The sequence below is a fragment of the Oryzias melastigma genome, linkage group LG6 (genome assembly GCF_002922805.2).
Source record: "Oryzias melastigma strain HK-1 linkage group LG6, ASM292280v2, whole genome shotgun sequence".
Taxonomy (NCBI): Eukaryota; Metazoa; Chordata; class Actinopteri; order Beloniformes; family Adrianichthyidae; genus Oryzias; species Oryzias melastigma.
In genome coordinates this window covers 21,149,477-21,168,689 of record NC_050517.1, presented here as the reverse complement: position 1 = coordinate 21,168,689, position 19,213 = coordinate 21,149,477, and the positions used below count along the sequence as shown (strand labels likewise).

The 19,213-nt window shown below is 38.7% G+C and overlaps 1 protein-coding gene across 2 annotated transcripts in view; it reads left to right on the top strand.

Annotated features, from left to right (window-relative positions):
* Positions 1 to 19,213, top strand: part of grm3 (glutamate receptor, metabotropic 3) — a 53,365-nt gene that overhangs the window by 28,702 nt on the left and 5,450 nt on the right. For both annotated transcript variants that reach the window (XM_024281063.2, XM_024281064.2), the window contains exons 6-12: positions 24 to 293; positions 681 to 1,281; positions 11,968 to 12,210; positions 12,314 to 12,503; positions 13,957 to 14,266; positions 14,378 to 14,571; positions 14,719 to 14,851. In XM_024281063.2, coding sequence (XP_024136831.1) covers positions 24 to 293; positions 681 to 1,281; positions 11,968 to 12,210; positions 12,314 to 12,503; positions 13,957 to 14,266; positions 14,378 to 14,571; positions 14,719 to 14,851 — 1,941 coding nt within the window. The remainder of the gene's footprint in view (positions 1 to 23; positions 294 to 680; positions 1,282 to 11,967; positions 12,211 to 12,313; positions 12,504 to 13,956; positions 14,267 to 14,377; positions 14,572 to 14,718; positions 14,852 to 19,213) is intronic.

The window sequence follows — 19,213 nt, the reverse complement described above, 5'->3', positions numbered from 1 at the left end:
TATCAGTTCATTTCTCCTGTCAGGTTGCCAATCTTCTCAGGCTCTTCCAGATCCCTCAGATAAGCTACGCTTCAACGAGTGCCAAGCTCAGTGATAAGACACGCTACGACTACTTTTCCCGCACTGTACCCCCTGACTTTTACCAAGCTAAAGCCATGGCTGAGATCCTCCGGTTCTTCAACTGGACATACGTTTCTACCGTGGCATCAGAGGGGGATTATGGTGAAACTGGTATAGAGGCCTTTGAGCAAGAAGCACGCATGCGAAACATCTGCATTGCCACTTCAGAGAAGGCAAGTCACTCATCAGCACTAATATCTACTTTGTATGTGGTTTGTACTTGATAAACAAATATTAGATTATTAAAATAATTATAATCTGACCCTATTTTTGGACAAGTAACAATGAATTTGTGAGCTCATTGTATAAAAGTGTTATGGCTAATTTCCTGTACTGAATTGGAGCTATAAATGACACCATTGTTATCAGTTGTGAGGCAGAAAATGAACGCTTATCTACAAAACTCATTCTGCGTAATTTCACGGGTACAGATTTCATCCCATTTGCTACAGAGGTGCATGTGGGTGTAAAACTGTAAAACACATTTGTTCTGCTTGTTTCTTAGATAAAACAGTGAAATGAAGTACTTACATTCTGTCTTATGGCGTCTTCAACTTCAGGTTGGGCGTTCCAATGCCAAGAAATCCTACGAAGCGGTGATCCGTCAGCTTCTGCAGAAGCCCAACGCTCGTGTGGCGGTCCTTTTCCTGCGCAGCGACGATGCCAGGGAGCTGCTGGCAGCAGCCGCCAGACTTAACACCTCTTTCATATGGGTGGCCAGCGATGGCTGGGGTGCCCAGGAAAGCATAGTCAAGGGGAATGAGGTCACCGCTGAAGGAGCTATCACACTCGAACTGGCCGCCAACCCATTACCAGAATTCAACCGCTACTTCCTCAGTCTGAACCCTGCCAGAAACCACAGGAATCCTTGGTACAAAGAGTTCTGGGAGCAGAGGTTCCAGTGCTCCTTGGGTGGAAGTTCAGGACACGGAGAGACGTCACATCTGCCATCGTGTGACCAGAACTTGTCAATTGACAAAAGTCACTTTGAACCGGAGTCCAAGATCATGTTTGTGGTCAACGCAGTGTATGCCATGGCTCATTCTCTTCACAATATGCAGCGGAGTCTATGTTTCAACACCAGCAAGATGTGTGACAGCATGAAGCCCTTGGATGGGCGCAAACTCTACAGGGATTACATCCTTAATGTCAGCTTCCCAGGTAAGGGAGCACTACTGTGCTGAAGAGAGTGGAAAGGCTTAGATAAGGCTCTGAAGGTGGATACTAAGTAAAAAAAAGTGGGAATGTTGGAGAGAAAAGAGAAAAGATAACAGGAAGTGAACAGAAATAGTGAGCCCAGTGCCTACTTAGCAGTCCGCTAATGAACCTGTTTCTGTTGTCCTTCTCCTTAACCGCAGAACATGGAAAGTAGTGAAACAAATCCACTTAATTGCTATGTATTGTCAGAACCAGGTTGCCAACAACACCTATTACCCATGCGTAATTGATGCGACACTACAAAGTTCCTTTGAGGAGCGGGAGCTGCAGTTAATCCGTCAGCCATATTCTTCTTTCTTGCGCTAATGAGATTGTGTGTGTTATAATAGCTCTTATAGCCGGCTGCCTGTCTGTCTGTCAGTCTCTGTAGAGTTGGGAGTGCAGAGACGCAGGATTGGCTTGACTGACAGATTGCGTACAAAGGAAGCGTTAAAAATAAACTGCTGTGTCTGAGGGACTGACACAGGTTTAGAGGTGCTTACTGCTTCACCAACCGTGACCAGGAGCAAACATCAAAACAGATAGACAAAAAAAAATACATTAACACAGCAGCTTTGCCATGGGACACTGGGGAGAGTGAGCTGGAGGGATGGATGGAGGGCTGGAGAATAACATCATCTACGAGGGGATGGGGGAGGAAGCTTACAGATAAAACTGACAGGGGAACTAAAACGAGAAGAGTTGGAGGTAAAGCCAAGGGGAGTGTGGCAGAAAAAGTAATAGAGAATGAAGGATGGAAAGAACAAGTGATCACAGAGGGTTTTTTCCTGTTTATTTTAACAGGAAAAGAGGACATTTGTCTTTGAAACTCCCTATCTGCATCTCTGCTACGAGTCAAACACCTTGATATTTTGCATGGTGAGATTTGTGAGATAGGTAGTCAGGCGACAGATGGAGTTTCATCCTTCAGCGTAGTTGTCCACAGTACCCTTGGTGTAGAAACACTTTAAAGTCCTTTATTTAAAAGTTGAACATAAAGGCTAACTTAAGGATATTCCAATGGTGCATCATCTCACGTTTCACCCACAATTAACAGCAAACCAGTAGATATAAAGCAAAGACCTAGCTGCTGATTTGAAAAGAAAATATGATCCCCTATTTGAAGGGTGTCAAACTCAATTGTTCAGGGGGCCAAAACCCACCTTAGGTCGCGGGCCGAACAGGATAAACGTTAATGGACTTTAAGACTTTAAAAATGTAACTTTTTAATATTACTATGAATAAAAACAGGCAGGAAAATTATTTTTGAATAAATCAACTTAAACCTTAAATAACTTTTATTATTTTACTCTACATACAAATATATATTTTTTTAATTATACAAGTTAGAAATAAGCTCAAGATAAAATCGGGCCGTTAATAACAATAAAAAAAAATAATCTGGCGGGCCGGATATAATTACCCAAAGGGCCGGTTCCGGGCCCCGAGCCTTGACTTTGACACGTGTCCTTACTGGTCGATTTTCACAAATCTGACTCATAAGCCTCGTTTCCACTTAGCGGTCCGGCATAGTACGGAGCGGTACGGACTAGTTAATTCTCAGTTAAGCCTCGCTTCTACTGAGTGGTTTGTTTTCACAGTGAATGCATGGTGTAAACTGCTAGCGTGTCATTGCGTCATTGCAGTGCGACGACTAGAAAAGCAACAACAACGGAGGTCATCCATCAGCTCATCTTTTTATTGCTTTACTTCTGGTACATTGTGTATAGCAGGAATTTAATGTTGTCTAAAAGAAGCTAAAAGAGGCTAAGATGAATACCTCTGTTGCAAAAGTTATCTTAAATGAGCATATTAGCGCTTTCTAATGTCATTATCACTTTCTGCCAATCAATCCATGGCTACAGTGGCTCCGCCCCAATTGTTCAACTTTTCAATGGACCTAAAACTGATGGGGGCTTTCCAAAGGATATGGTTAAATACTATGTAATGGTTCTATTTTGCAATGCAAAAACACTCAAAATACTGGACCAAACCGTACCATACCGTTCCTCAGTGGAAACAAAGTTACAGTTAATCTAAAATCTGACATTTAGAAGCATTAAAGCCCCACTCCAACAATAATTTTTTTCTATTGTAAAATCGTTCATGGAGGTCTTTTATTGATGATTATGCAGCTTTTAGCCAAAATCTAAAAGCCTGTGTCATTAAGATAGATTTTCTGCAGCACAGCAGGAGATCATTAGAAATTTATCTCTGAGTTGTTGTTTGCACGGAAGTTGGCCTTTCACTAATTTCCCATCAACCCTTTGTTTACATTTTCTCCAACTAGCTTATAGCCCCTTGAGCCAGATGGACATTAATGGATCTAATTGTCAGCAAGAGGATACATCAGAACTGAAGCATCATAAACCCAAACTTTAAAAACCATTGGTTTCCGCTTCTCCTGATCCATCACAATTTGAATGCAAAAACACAGTTTTTATCTTGAATTATTCTATATATGTCCTCAATCATGAGAAAAACACCAAAAACAGTATTTTTATTGGAGTGGGTCTTTAAATCCCTTAAAAGTCACGTAAAAATGATTTATATTTGTTATCAGAAAAATACTTTCTTCATTAGAGAATTTCAAAATAAAACAATCAAAAAAATTCTAAGTAACATAAGATTTGAGACAAAGGTTGGAACATGTTTGTAGCTTGTCACTTCTTTAACCCCTTGACACCTGGATTTATCTCCAGCTATGTTTTTGCTTTCATGTAGATGCCAAATTAAGGTAATTTTGGAGAAAAAAACTTTTTTTGGTTTATATTTGCATCAAAAGGCATCAAGGGGCTAACTGTCATCTATTTTACCGAATCCCTCAGCCCCCACTCCTCCTCCTCCTCCCACCGTCACCTGCTGAGATGCTCATGAGATGCACATGCACCCTCAGTCATGTTCTGGGCTTGATGACAATTGTGTCAATCTGGGTTCTATGGCTATGTGTTGCTTTTCTCCCAATGACTCATTCTATCTGCTGTACATATACAGCGCATCTATATATTTACAGTATGGGAGGCGGAAGCTGTGGGGAGCTGAGGTTGAATGTTGGGTATAAATACTGCAGCATCACCATCTGCAATGCTCTCAGTTTGAACTGAAAAACCAACACTCCTCGGCACTCTGTCTCTCCCGTCTCCTTTCCACACAGTCATGTTTATTGTAGTACATCAAAGTTTAATCTCTCCTCCAGATACGCTAAAACACAAGCTACAATTGTTAACTTTTTTATTTAAAATACACCAGACTTGTGTAGTTAGCTGTGATTAGGCTGTTTTGTGTAACTGGCAGGGTGTGCGATGCGCCGAGGTACTATTTTGTGTGGTTAGGAGTGTTTTTTCATATGCAGCTCTCTTCATCTAGTTTCATCTCTCTAGTTGCTATGGTAATAAAGCTGGCACCATTACCGACTGTTGAGGTGATCTGATAGATCAGGGGATCTGCTCGGTGCCAACTAGTTGTAGACACAGGGACATATTTGTGCCAATTTAGGACTCACACACACATGAGAGCCACATACACAAAAACAGCCAAAACAGCCAGTTTTCTTTTTTTTTTTTTTTGCAAAGAGGCAGCTTCAAATGCTCTCTTTTCCTCCAGCATGAAATTGCAGACACCCCCAACCCACACACTTCTCAGAGCCATCATTCAACTCCCACCCACCCACCTCACCAATCTGCAGCAAACAGATCAGTATATACACACATGCATGCAGTCTCCTGTTGAAATAGTGGTGATAGATGTGATATCCCCACTTCTCTGCGCCTGTGTGTGTGCGTGTGATATGTCTGTGTTAGCAGAGGCGTTGTGCCTTCAGGGCCATATTGAGCAGAGAGCTTACTGCAATGTTTAGATGCTAGAGAGCAACCTTCACTCATTCTCTGCCTTGTTTTCACTTCCTCTGTCCCTTCGTTTCTCTTTTCCCTCATCCCCATGATATCTCTCCATCCCGTTTCTCATTCTCACGGAGAAAGTAGCCTCTCTTTTTCTCTCTACATTCAAAACCAGCACTCATCCCACTCAGACTTCACAAGGTTGCTCTCCTGCCTCTGCTGTCTCTCTGCACTGGTCTGCTCCTCTACTTCTTTACTTCGCTCATCCTTCCATCCAACCTTCACCTATTCTCTGCGGATTCCGGAAAGACTTTCTTCCATCCACCTATATCTCCACCGACTTGACATTACTTTCTTGTATTTCTGCCTTGCTATCTCTTTTCCCTTTCACTTTTATTCTCCTGCCTCTCTTCACTTGTCACTTCCCTTCTTTCTTTGCCCTTATCTTGTCTAATGGCTCATCCTCCAAGCCAGAAATCCTCGTCCTGGCCTGACGTTTCTTTCTTTTGTGCCCTCTATCTCACTGTCGTTCTTTCAGTCAGGTCTCAACTCTCTTTTGCTCCCCTGGTATATTCTCCCTGATTCTCAGCTCCCTTTTTCCACTTTATCTGCGCTCTTGTATCCCCTTGTGGCCTGTTGCTGTTGTGTGACCCAGGCAGTGCCTTCGCCCCACAGGACTGAATCTAAAGGGAGATTAAATATACCCAAAGTGATCTCTCCTTGTGTGCATTTGTGACATGAGAGTGCATCTTCATATGTTTACACTCCATCACGTGTCTCTGTTTGTGCCTCAGCAGACCTCCACACAGACAAAAGAGTCACCTTCTCACCAATAGATCTCAACACTTTTACATCTCTCCATGTCTAAATTAATTATTCCTATTCATTCCTCCAAAACGCCTTTGCCTGCTCTCTGTCTTCCAGCCTTTAATACCCACAATCCCCCTTGGGCCTTGCTGTAGCCTGACATGGCCAAGGACATAATTAATTTCTCAGCTTCTGAATGAAATGCCCATACACACCATGCTTCTAATTAAGCTAGAAAAATAAGATTGCTTGAGCGTCTCGGAAAAATTAGGGATCAATTAAGTCAGTTGGAAGTCTTATCCTAGTGGCTTGAAGTTTCTTTAACTTCCCTGATTTTTGTTATTGTTGTGCTCATATATATATATATATATACTGTACATACATGATCAACATAAATTGTCCTGTAACTCTATCTAAAGGTGTAACGATTAATCCATTTCGACTCCTACGATCTAACCAGAACAATCTGTTTTAGCCAAGTTGTTAACCAAATTAACCTATTCCATTAAAAAATCATTTAAAAAAAAGCTAAATTGATTATCAATCTTGTAAAATACCATTTGGATTGAGACATAGTTGGTTTATTTTACTATAACATAAAAATGTGCCTTCACAGCGAATAATGCACATGTGATGGCAACAAAAAAGATTAATCATCATTACAGTCCAATGTGTGGAAACACTTTGAATTTTGCCAAGTCAGTGATCATATAGTGTGGTATCATGTTCTCCATTACACCACACTGTACATTATATTTATGCAAAAAACAACAGAAGGCTGAACTTAAGGAAACTAAACTGGGAATAGATTTGTCATTAATTCTTGCTTACCTGTTTGTAGGGCTGCCACGATTCGTCGAGTAATGGACGACTAATCGACTATTAAAATAGTCTACGTCTAATTTAATAGTCAATTAGTCGTTACTTCATACTGTATTATATAGAGTCGGAGTGTAGTAAAGTTGAAAGTTAGAGAGGCATTAGGCTAGCTTTTTGGAATATTTTGGCATTTATTAAGGTTTTTTAGGCTAATTTAGAGTTTAGCTAATATTTCAGCTACATGCTAGCTGTTTTGGCTAACAGGCTTTTATTCAGTTTTTTAGGCTATTTTCGAGTTTAGTATTTCGGCTGCATGCTAGCTATTTTGGCTAACTTGGGCTTTTTTCATTTTTTTGGGGGATAATTTTAAATTTAACTAATGTTTTAGCTGGCTATCAGCTTCAATGTTTTCATCTAATAGCTTCAGCGATTTCAGCTAATAGCTTCAATGATTTCAGTTATCAGTTATATTATGATATGATATTATGTTAATTATATTTTAATAATATAATAATTTACTGAAGAATGATAAAAATAATACAAAAAAACTGTGGTCCGTATTAAATATGGTCGTTAAAAATTCTCCAAAATATACAAGTTATCTCAAGCATTTTCTGGATGAGAAAAACACACATACAAATCCAAAAGATATAGCTAACTTATTTAATAACTTCTTTGCTAATATAATATTGGACCAAGTCTAGCTAAGGACATTTCAACAATAAGCAAAGGTCCTCATTTAACAGAAAGTAACATTAATACTGCGTTTCTTGAGGAAGTGGAGGAAAAATAAGCAATTGAAGTCACTAAGCAGTTAAAAAACAAATTATCTACAGACTGCTACGATATTGACATGATGTTATTCAAGAAAGTAATTGAAGGAATTTCAGAATCCAAGGCTCATGCAATCTATCATTCCAGAATGGTAAGTTTCCACTGAAAAGGAAAACTGCAAAAATAATCCCGCTCTACAAATCTGGAGATAAACATCAGTTCACAAATTACAGGCCTGTCTCCATCCTTCCTCAATTTACTAAGATCCTGGAAAACTTTTTAAAATTAGACTTTGCAAATTCATTGATAAATATAATTTACTTGCAGACAGCCAGTGTGGTTTTAGAGCGAACAGATCAACATCACTGGCTTTAATGGAATTAACAGAAGAAATAACTAATGTCAGTGAAGAGAATAAATATGCAGTAGGAGATTACATAGAGTTAAAAAAGGCATTTGAAACAGTAAATCATGAAATTCTAGTTGATACAAATGATAAACTCAGAGTGCGAGGACCAGCTTTAGATGGTGAAATGCTATTTAAGAGACCGGCATCTCTTTGTGAAGATGGGAGACCATGACTCAACTGTTCTTGACATTGTGTGTGGTGTCCCCCAAGGCTCAGTGCTTGGGCCAGTTTTATTTCATCTTTACATCAATGATACAGTCGAAACATCACATGAAATAAAATTTATATTATTAGCAGGTGATAAAACATTCTTTTTTTTGACGAAAACATCCAGGAACTTCAGGCCAAAGTAACCAGAGGAATATATAAACTAAAGGACTGGTTTGACAGAAACAAGTTATCACTGAATCTGGACAAAAGTTTTTTGGTAAAAATAATATAGTGTGCGTGTGTTGTTTATTATTGGTGAAGTTGACAGAGGCAGGGTGTTGAGGTACCAGTGAAAAGATTTATGGGAAGGGAAAGCATAAGTATGGTAAAGCTGGTGTATGTGTATACATGTACATGTTTGTGTATAGATCCTTGTGTGTGCATGATTATTTGGACAGATGTTTGATGAAAAAAAGGTACTTAATACCCATTTTTTATATAGTTTTTATTGAAGATTAAATTTAAGATTATAATGTTAGGGGGTAGGATTAAAAAAGTTTTAACTTCTTTCTCCATTTCAAACTACACATTGAGGTGATTCATTGTTATTTTTTTATATAATTTATATAAAAAATGTATTTGTAGTTTTATTTTGTTGGTTTTTTATCATTTACTATGTATTGTTTGAAATAAAGGACTAACTAAGTTTCAGCATCTTCAGCTATCAGCACTATCTTCAGCGGCCAAATTCAGCTTACACCATTCACACTAGCATTATCACAGGTAATGCTTTATATTTCAGTTTAGTTAGTTTAAAAATAATGATGGTTAAATGTGTGCCTTACATCCAATTTGGGCATGACCCGATTTGTCGACTAATTGTAAAAATATAGTTGACAAAATATAATAGCCGACTATTAAAATAATCATTTGTGGCAGCACTACCTGTTTGTTTGTACGCGTATTTCATTTACACGTGGTTATCATGCTAGAAATACAAAGATCCTGGAAAGCTTCACCTGCACTGTTAAGTACCAGGTATTTAACTCTGAGTGATTCTGTTTAAAAGTATGGCTAAAGATGTCTTGGATCAATTTTAGGTTGTTCAAAAAGAACTAAACTACAAATTATATGACATGAATTGAATCTTTCAAATGATCCATTCCACCCCAACTACATAATCATTTGTATCTTACTTAATACACACATCTCATAAGCCTGATTCCATGTTTCCAAATAACTCAATTGTAAAAACTTGGTCCATGTTTTCTGCCATGTAGTTCATCATCGTTCCACTAGGGGCAGTGAAGGGCTTTTCCTGCTCATTTCAAAATGGCAGCCTCCATGAAATCTCAAAATCACTTTTGGCGGGAAAAGTTTTGCTAATTTTCAAAGGTTTATGGTGAGAATAACTTCTGTATTGTTCTAAATATTATTAAATAACTATCTGCTGTATTGCAAAATGAAAAATAATATTGATAATTTCCTCTTTATAATACAGTTACACCATGATTACAATTTGTACTAAATTTGACATACCAGGTAGATATATTTCCCTTTTTCCTGGTCACTCATGTAATTTTTTTTTCATCTTAAAACAACCTTTTTTGAGCAAAAACTTACCAAATCACCCAACATGTCAAAATTGATACCGTATAACTCATATAATCAATTATAATGCTTTTTGTGTGAATTCCATTAAAAGGTTTAAAAAAGATATAATTCCAATAATTGTTTTCATTTCTTTGACAGAGTGGGCTTTAAAATGTTAATTATAGACATTTGACATTAGTTTTTCAGATAGAGGTGCAACATAGATTGCACCTTTACTATATTATAAGTTCTAATGTGTGCAAAACCAACATTGCTTATCATGCTCCTCATTGTGACCCTAACCAAGACCTGGAATTATGTTATAAACAAAACAGGTGATGTCGACAAAAAAAATGTGAAAATCCCAATTTCCAGAAAACCCAACATGGCACTGTCCTGGTAAAAATTCTGACCAGCGATCTGAGGAAAGAATCCATCCCATTTGTCAGACATGGAATACCTGTCTCTGCTCTTTGCTGAAGTGGAGTCATGGCGACTTTCGGCAGCTCCAGCTGGCACACTCAAACACTCTCTCGATAAGCCATTCAGTCATGTCAGCATGCTTGCTTATGCTGGCTGTAGGGAAGAGTCACCAGTCCAAGCAGCTTATTTGCTCTCCGAATTTGATCTGTTTGAGAGAAGTCAAGGATAAAACAGAGTAATCTGATGGGCCTGAAGCCTAGTAGTCCACAGTCATCACTTTTGTGTGCATTACATGTAATTACCAGACCTAATTAGGCTTCAGCTTACATTTAAGGTCCTGGTAAACACAGTGATGATATTCAGCCTTGTGGCAAAAATTCTACCAGTGTGTAGGTCTGTCTAAGTGGAATCTGGCTTTTATTGTCTGTTGTTCCGTTTTATTAGCAAATTTATTATCTGACAACTTGCTGCATAATGAATTCATAACTCTCCCTTATCTCCAGATGTAATCAGGACAGTCTTATTGAAATAATTTTCATTTAACTGTCATTTAAGCATTTAGCCCTGAAATCCAAAAAAGACTTGACACCTTGGATTTCCTGTGATGGGGGGAAATGAGGGAGATAGACGGTCTTGCTGTCTCTGTGATTTATAGATTTCATAAACCCTAACCCCCTCTGCTGCCATGTGACGCACCATCCTTCTTAGGCAAACTAAGTTTTCACAACAGACAGACAGCTTCAGCTTTGATACTTGTGCTCACATATACACATGTGCAAGCAGAATAGTGGTCCGCACAGAGCAACACCTTTAACACTACACTGAACGGCTCATGCATTTGCCATAACATGCAAAGTCTTCAACCTGGCAGCATTTTTTCAACATGCATTCTGATGTTTCTCTCTGATCTGTGGGCAGAATGAACCCGGTCTGAAAATTCCTGCCTTAACCCCAGCAAAAAGACACGAGTATCATCATAGCCGACGTCCACTGAGGACAGGGAGTCTTGTTATATGTTGAAGAGTGATTCGCTGTAAGCCCAGCATACCCTCCACTATTCCCAGTCACATCATGGTTTGACAGATAGCAGCATATAACACACTGCTCTGTGTCAGCAACACAAAGTTGATTGCTCTTCTGTAGGGACAGATATGGCACCGTCAGAGAAATACACACCTTGTCTGAGTCAAAATGACCAGCTGTCAGCACTATCAGCCCCGAGATTGTCTGCAACGCATCAAGAAGTTTTCGGTCCATAGTCATTTTCTGCTTGCTTTTTGTGCTTTTTTTTCACGGTTTCAGCATGGCACCAATTTTACAATTTCTTCTGTTTCCACATCCTCGGGGTAGATGGTAATCCTCTCACAACATGTGTACAAAGATGTTTGGCAGTTTCAGCGCTGTGGTTCCCTCAGAGAGCACACCCAGAGGCTTGTTCTATCATTGCGTGGGTAATTGTTCCGTTGCCTTGGGATTTAATTCTTTGCCTTCTTGACTATATGTTTTTATTGGCAATTTGGTATTGATGTACTTTGCAACAAAATGTCAGTTTAGCAACTTTTTTTGTGGTCTTGGAATAGGAACCTTGTCATATACATATCGCCAAGCAACCGGAGCATTTATAGCCTCTTTGCCAATCTCTGTGACAATGGGCGGTCCTCTGTAATGAAGGCCCCATTTTAATAGCTTTCACGCTCTGTGCTGGTTTCCTGGGCTTACTAGGCCATTGGTTAATGTCCTGATTCTCACTACTGCATTTAAAAAGCTGCACTGGAGCATTAGTTTTATTAGTTTGTTTATCTATTTATGTGCTCTCTAAACTCTTTTTTCTCTTTTCAGCCCCTTTCTCTCCACCAGGCAGTGAGACGGTGGTGAAGTTTGATTCCCAGGGGGACGGCATGGGCAGATACAACATTTTCAGCTACCAGCGCTCCGGTGAGCGTTACGGTTATGTGCCAGTAGGTGAATGGGCGGAGAGTCTGACTCTGAACAGTGATTTGATTCACTGGCCCAGAGAAGTGGTACCCACCTCACAGTGCAGCGACCCCTGTGAGCGCAATGAGAGGAAGAAAATGCAGGCAGGTAGGAAACATTCTTCTTATGTGTTGTTTGTATGCATGAACAAAACATACCAGGCATCAGTGCCTTTTGGAAAAACAGCCCACTGAATTCTGCAATTTCCCAGGCGAGTACTGCTGCTGGATCTGTACAGCCTGTGAAGCCCATGAATATCTGGCAGATGAGTTCTCCTGCTCGTCCTGTGCTCTTGGTCAGTGGCCCACTGATGACCTGACGTCCTGTTATGACCTTCCTGAGGACTACATCATGTGGGAGGATGCTTGGGCCATCGGTCCAATTACCATAGCGTGTGTTGGGTGAGTGATAAAGCATTTAATTCCATTAAAGAGACCTTCCAAAATGTATTGGAAACTCAAGAGCCATCTCAGTATATAGTTTAAATGTGTTGGGAGTCAAATAAAACTTTTACAAATACAACTACATATGAAACACTGCTAAGTAAGGTTTGCTTTTCTTGAATTTACTTAGATCACAAATAGATTATGGCTGAATCCGAGTGAGTTATGGAAAAATAGTGGCTATGTCTGAAATCTCATCCTAATCCCAACTATTAAAAAAACTACACAGTGCAGGACTATCTTGTGCCTTGGAATTTAAAAAACAATTTAGACACCATGCTCACTACTTTTCTTATGTTTTTCTAAACACCCGATATGACTTCATAGATTTCACAACGTGAAAATATAATCAATGGGAACATTTCACTATTTATGACTCCACTCTGTTCTCACGATAAAAATGTGGAGGATTTATTTAAAAATTACATTTAAACAAGTTTTTTTTTTTTTTTTCGCAAAAACTGTTCGGCCACAATGCATTGTGTTCTATAATCACTGATGTAGTGAGCATCGATGCATGCTAGTTTTTGGCAAAGACTCGATTTTGGAATTGCAGATTCGGACATCACTATAAAATGGCAAACGCACTTTTTGTGCACTATATAGTGAGCAGGGAAGGAATTCAAACAAAGCCACAGTGTCTTCAATTCCCACCCGATGACATCATCAATAGTTGCCAGTCAGCTATGTTAGTGTGGCGCTGCTACCGCTCGGAAAATAAATAAAAACATTGGTTTTATAACTTTAAAAATACTTAAACAAAAAGTCATTACTTAGATTTAAATATAAACTTATGTGCATCAGAAATGCACTTCCATGGAATAGCGCATCACAATTCACTCTAGCATTGTAGGGCTCTGCATCCCTGTGTGGTAAGGGGTTAGCCCTCAGAAAAATTACTTTGGACACCCCTAGCCCTTCAAATGCCCCTACAATTGGAGGGATAGGGAGAAGCTGTAGGAATAGTGGAAGAAATTGGATTCAACCTTTGTTCAAAGGTATATAAAAATCAAAAATAAAGTTGTAATTTTACTTCTCTATAGCTACATCATGTTCCAACACTAAACAGTTTTCATGTTTGCTAACTTTAGTAACTTTTTTCTCATAACCTGGCTTTTTCTTTTTTCCAAACTTTGGATTTTTTTTCTAAAGATGTCAACATCTCCTGTATCTATTTATTATTTTAAGTGTTTTTTTGTGTCATCCAGCTATTTTGACCTAACATACGCTTTAAGAGCTGAAACATACAATTGTGTGGGACAATTCAGATGTAATATAATATAATAGTGATCAGCTATGCCCCCACTAGTATAAATACCCAGTTGTATTGCCTATGCCTGAGGCCAGTTTTGCTCATAAAAATGATAGACAGTGATCTTCTGCGGCTGCATGACTTTCTCCTTGTTCACAGGTTCATGTGCACTGGCCTGGTCATCTGGGTGTTTGTAAGGCACAACAACACACCGCTGGTGAAAGCTTCAGGCAGGGAGCTGTGCTACATCCTCCTCTCAGGAGTCTTTATGTCATACGCCATGACTTTCCTCTTTTTGGCCAAACCTTCCCCTGCCATCTGCGCCCTGCGGCGCCTTGGTCTGGGTACGTCCTTTGCCGTGTGTTACTCCGCGCTTCTTACCAAAACCAACAGAATTGCAAGGATTTTTAACGGCGTGAAGGAAGGAGCGGGTGCAGTGAGGCCACGCTTCATTAGTCCATCCTCTCAGGTGAGCGAGTGCAGCATCGGTTCCATTCATCAGCATCAGCCAGATGGATGGTTGGACCCACAAACTGCGGCTTTTAATGATACCACATTACTCCCTTATCCTTTTTTACAGGTGTTCATCTGCCTGAGTTTGATCTCTGTCCAGTTATTGATGGTCACAGTGTGGCTGCTGCTGGAGGTCCCGGGGACAAGACGCTTCACTTTGCCAGAACGAAGACAGACAGTCATCCTCAAATGTAATGTACGGGATTCTAGCATGCTGCTGTCCCTGGGATACGACGTGCTTCTGGTCATCTTGTGTACTGTGTAAGTCTCTCAGCCAATCAAACCACCTAAATGTATTGTTTTTATATCCACACTACAACTTAGAAAATATTCATTTTTGTCTTGTTTGTTATAAACATCTGTTCCAATGATATTTTTTAGATCAGACTTGTGAATTTCTTCCACCAGGTATGCCTTTAAGACCAGGAAGTGCCCCGAGAACTTCAACGAAGCCAAGTTTATTGGATTCACCATGTATACAACTTGCATCATCTGGCTGGCCTTTCTTCCTATCTTCTACGTCACATCCAGTGATTACAGGGTAACTGATTTGATGTGCACAGACGTGAACACTCTAATATACTAATGTTTGCATGTTAAATGCTATTACATAAAAATGTCTTAGGGTGTATTCAGACTGAACACATTTGGTTTAGTCCTCAGTTTGAATACAAAGCGAAATAACAGAACCCATACAGCCACCGTAGTCACTCATTAGCGGACAAACATGGAGCAGCGATGCAACAGCAACTCATTAAAATGTGATCGGTTGAATGCAGGCTCATTAAAACAACTTTTAATGTGCTTCCTACTCTGTTTTTCCTACAATCTATACATTATAATCACTTATCACTATACCTTGTAGCCGTTCCGTCCCCACCGTCCCTTTGCACTATGCTTCGCCCGTATCAAAGCAAGAGTAAAGATGTCAAACATGGACTTCATACAGATGTTCAAAATCAATCAGCGAAATAAAAAGTTTAAATAAGTAAAAATCCTTGCAAACTGTAGTTCTGCAGCATCTCCATCTTTGTTTTGACCCACCCTCGTCACTGCTGGCCAATCTCTGAAGAGATCTTTAGTCACACGGTTTTGTTTACAAGCTTTGTTCCAGAAAAGAAATCTCTGGTAGACTCTAGTCTGAATACAGACCAAACCCAAGGTTTAGGACTCGATCCAGAACAAATTATTTTCCCTGTGTGAAAACTGTTAAATTCACTGTTATCACTTCAATGAAGCAATAGGAAAGTTCCATTAAATGCAGATAAAAAATTGCATTACTCATGAAACTTATTCAGTAAGAACACCAGTTAGCATCCTTTTAGATCTAATGCAAGTGTTTTAACTTCTATATTATTATGGTTTTTTTGCTTTTTGCTTTCAAAAATTCATTACGTGAGACTTAAAGATCCACCTCAATGAAAATGCTTTTTTTTTTTTTGCTGTTTTTTTAACATGTTCTTGTAGCATTTTTCTGATGATGGAGGACATACATAAAGAAAATTAAGGATAAGTTTAATTGAGCTAAAAATTGCATTTCTAAGGACTTATTTATTTAGGAACAGGCGCAAAACACAATTGGAAAAAGCCGGTAGCAGTGAGGTACTACAGTTGGCGGGCCACAAGCTCCCTATTCCGCTCCATCCCAATCCTTTAATTTTCAGACAGGTAGATCCATGTATGTCTTTGTTTTCCTCATTCAAGTTGGCAAACTGACTCAAGCTATGTCCAAGAAAACAACACCGTTTTTAAATTGTAGCTAAAAACTACATAACCATAACTAAAAGACCACTGGGAACAAATTTGCAATAGATAAAAATGTGATTAAAGTGGGACTTTAACAAAAATCGCATTAACTCCTAAAGTAAAATTTAAAAAACCTGCTTGAAACTTTCATAATGTAGATGGAAATGACCTGGAACAAACTGCTATTATTTCATTTATATACAGTAATGTCAAAAAGGCTTAGCCAGCTTCACTCTGCTGAGGGAAATCGCTGTGTTTTATGCTTGCACAGAAACTTTGCATTTTGAAACTGCTACCTTAAAAAAACATAAGCAAAAGGCTCAGTCAACGGATTAGACCAAAATTCTATTGTTGTCATCTGTTTTTATGGGTGGCTGTTATACAAATAGTACAAAATTGTTCTAATTTAATGATCTAGACTGAATTGGAGTAAAATTATGATATTTATATGCTTTTGTGCAGAGCTTTGAGACAATTTTGGTTGGGACCTGCTTCCTTAAAAAAAAAATAGTGTTTTTTTTAAAGGTAGAAAGAGTCCAGATATGTACTGTTTTTAGCTACAATAATAAATGTTTTTCATAGAAATGATAACAATAGTTATATAAATTGAAATTAAAGTTTACAGATTGTGTTTATTCTTCATCCATGAACATTTCCCTGAAAGTTTTCTACAGTAAAAGGTTTATCTAATTTGGGGTGAACATATAATTGCTGCATTTTTAAACTTCAGACACAGGGTACTTCAATAAAAAGCAATCTGATAAAACTGCATTAAAATTTCCTATTTAAAAGTGAACATAATCCTTTTAATCCCTTCAACGTGATTGACAAGGGCACACGGTTTGTAAAACCTTTCTCTGAACAGGTGGAGTCATAACTTAAATATTTTCTAATCCCCTTGGCATATTTCCCCCAACTCTTCATTCATGGCTTAACTGACAAGCTCTATCAAACTGCTGACTCACATCCAGACTTAACAGCAAAAGGTAGTCAGTGTTTGCATAAACCATACAACTCCAAAGTGTCCAAATGCACAACCTGAGCACACACTCACAAACATGCAGGCTGTTAGAGAAGATTACTCATGTCAAGTGATGCCCTCATGTATCTCAGTCTGTTTGGCTGGTATGAGCGCATATTTTACGTTTAGATCGGTCTTTAAGATTAGTTTGTTACAAGCTAACACGTTGCAGTGCTCGCTCTCACACAGACAATAGGGGTGTCAAAAGGTCGATCATTGATTAACATGCTCAGTTGTTCGGCTGTGCTATTTCACTTTCATTCCCCATAGTACTTACAGCAATGATTAGGGAACTCTGTGTGGGGCGCCGGGGTCCGCCTCTGCAAAGCTGTGATAAAGAGAGCCAGACTACTGAGTATTAATCTCACAGAAAATGAAGTTAAAGCTACCAGTGAGTGACTGTTAAGTCCGACCTCTGGGGTCTCTCTTGTCTTTTATTGATCCATTCCATAATTGTTATCCTCAGGACTGTTAAAAGGTTAAGAGGTCTGACAGCGGCGCGTTCACATGCTCCCTGGTTAAACATCAGAGCATACATTCGTTTTGCTGCCACACTTCTACCAGTCTTTTGGGGTTTTTTTTCCATTCATGTAGGGGTTTAACAATTCATTTTAGCAGTACAGTATTTTGATTCATATCATAATTTCTGGTTACCAGTCTGATTCTTAGTCAATCATAGCTCATTTTGATCTGACCTTAGATCGATCCAGGACTAAATTCACTCCACAATTCGATTCCACTGTTATTTTTCCACATCAATACAAACGGAACATCATTAGAACATTGTACTACACTGTATTGTCAAATATTTTCGCAAATTCAGTGTTTCCAGAAAATCGTTTTTTTGTTATAGTAAAATAAACTTATTGCACCTCAGTCTAAATGATATTTTCCAAGACTGATTATTGATTTATCTCATTTTGAAACGATTTTTAATTGTATAGGTTGATCCGATTTGATTCGATTCGATTCTACCTGAGACTGATCGATCTTGTTGGATTGTTGGAATAGAAATCGATTGATTTATTAATTGTTAAAACCCCTAACTTCAGATTATTTGTTTTCTAGTTTCACATGTAGAAAAACTACTTAACAATTATTTTCAGTTCATAACTTTTAGCTACTGAAGAATATAGTGCACTAGCAAAACAAATCGCTTTTCCGAATTTTTTTGCATTGTTTGGCTGGGGGTTCCAGCTTATTGTCAGACGTGTTTTTTTTTTTTTCTTTTCTTTTTAAGGGCCTACATCATATTATTCTAAGCCTTTCAGAGAAAACTAGTTCCACATATATGATAATATTTTACCTTTAGAACACTAAAGAGCATTCTTTTTTTTAATTTATTTTTGCAAGCTCCTATTCCTACACCTAAATGACTGGACCTCTGAGGCAAAGCCTTTCGCTCCTTGTGGGTGCCGCCCATTTCACCACTTAGAAGATAGTGTCTTATGCTAAAAAGCAGGACATTGTCATCTCTGCAAATTTGGTGCAAGAGAGACAGGTTCTTCTCAGAGTCGATGCTAAAATGAAAGCATTCTGCCGATCACCGCTAGCTCTGCAGGGAAAGTGTGTGTTAGCCTGGGGGCAGTGCTGGAAGCCCAGACTATTCTTTGAAGGGGCTGATCCTCCAGGAAACGTATGAATGTGGGGACCCAGTCGTTCTCTGGGATTGAGAGAGGCTAGGGCTCAAAAAGAGGGTTTAAGAGGAGTGCTCAGTTGCATGCACGTTTTGGGGTTGTTTTTGTTAGGAATTAACAATAAAATATATGTAAAAGTTCAAAAAAAGGTGATTTTGCTTGAAATAGGCCATTTTTTGTGTATATAACAACAACCTCTAGAGGGCACTGTAGGTGTGTGTATCAGTATTTGCCTCTGATGGCAACGAAGAAGAAGCGCAGCTTAGTTTTATGCCGAGTTTGGTTGAGTTGTTCTTAAGTGACATAGAAGATAAATTATTTAAAGGTTTTAGGGATTTAAAGTAATGTAAATAATTTAGTTGACTTGTTAGCATGTTCTTTATGTTATGATTATTCATTGTTCATATGTTGCGCTAATATTCAAGATTCATCTTGAGTTTAATTAAACTAAATAAGCATCAATGTGATGTAAATTCTGTCTATCGTTAATTATTTTGTT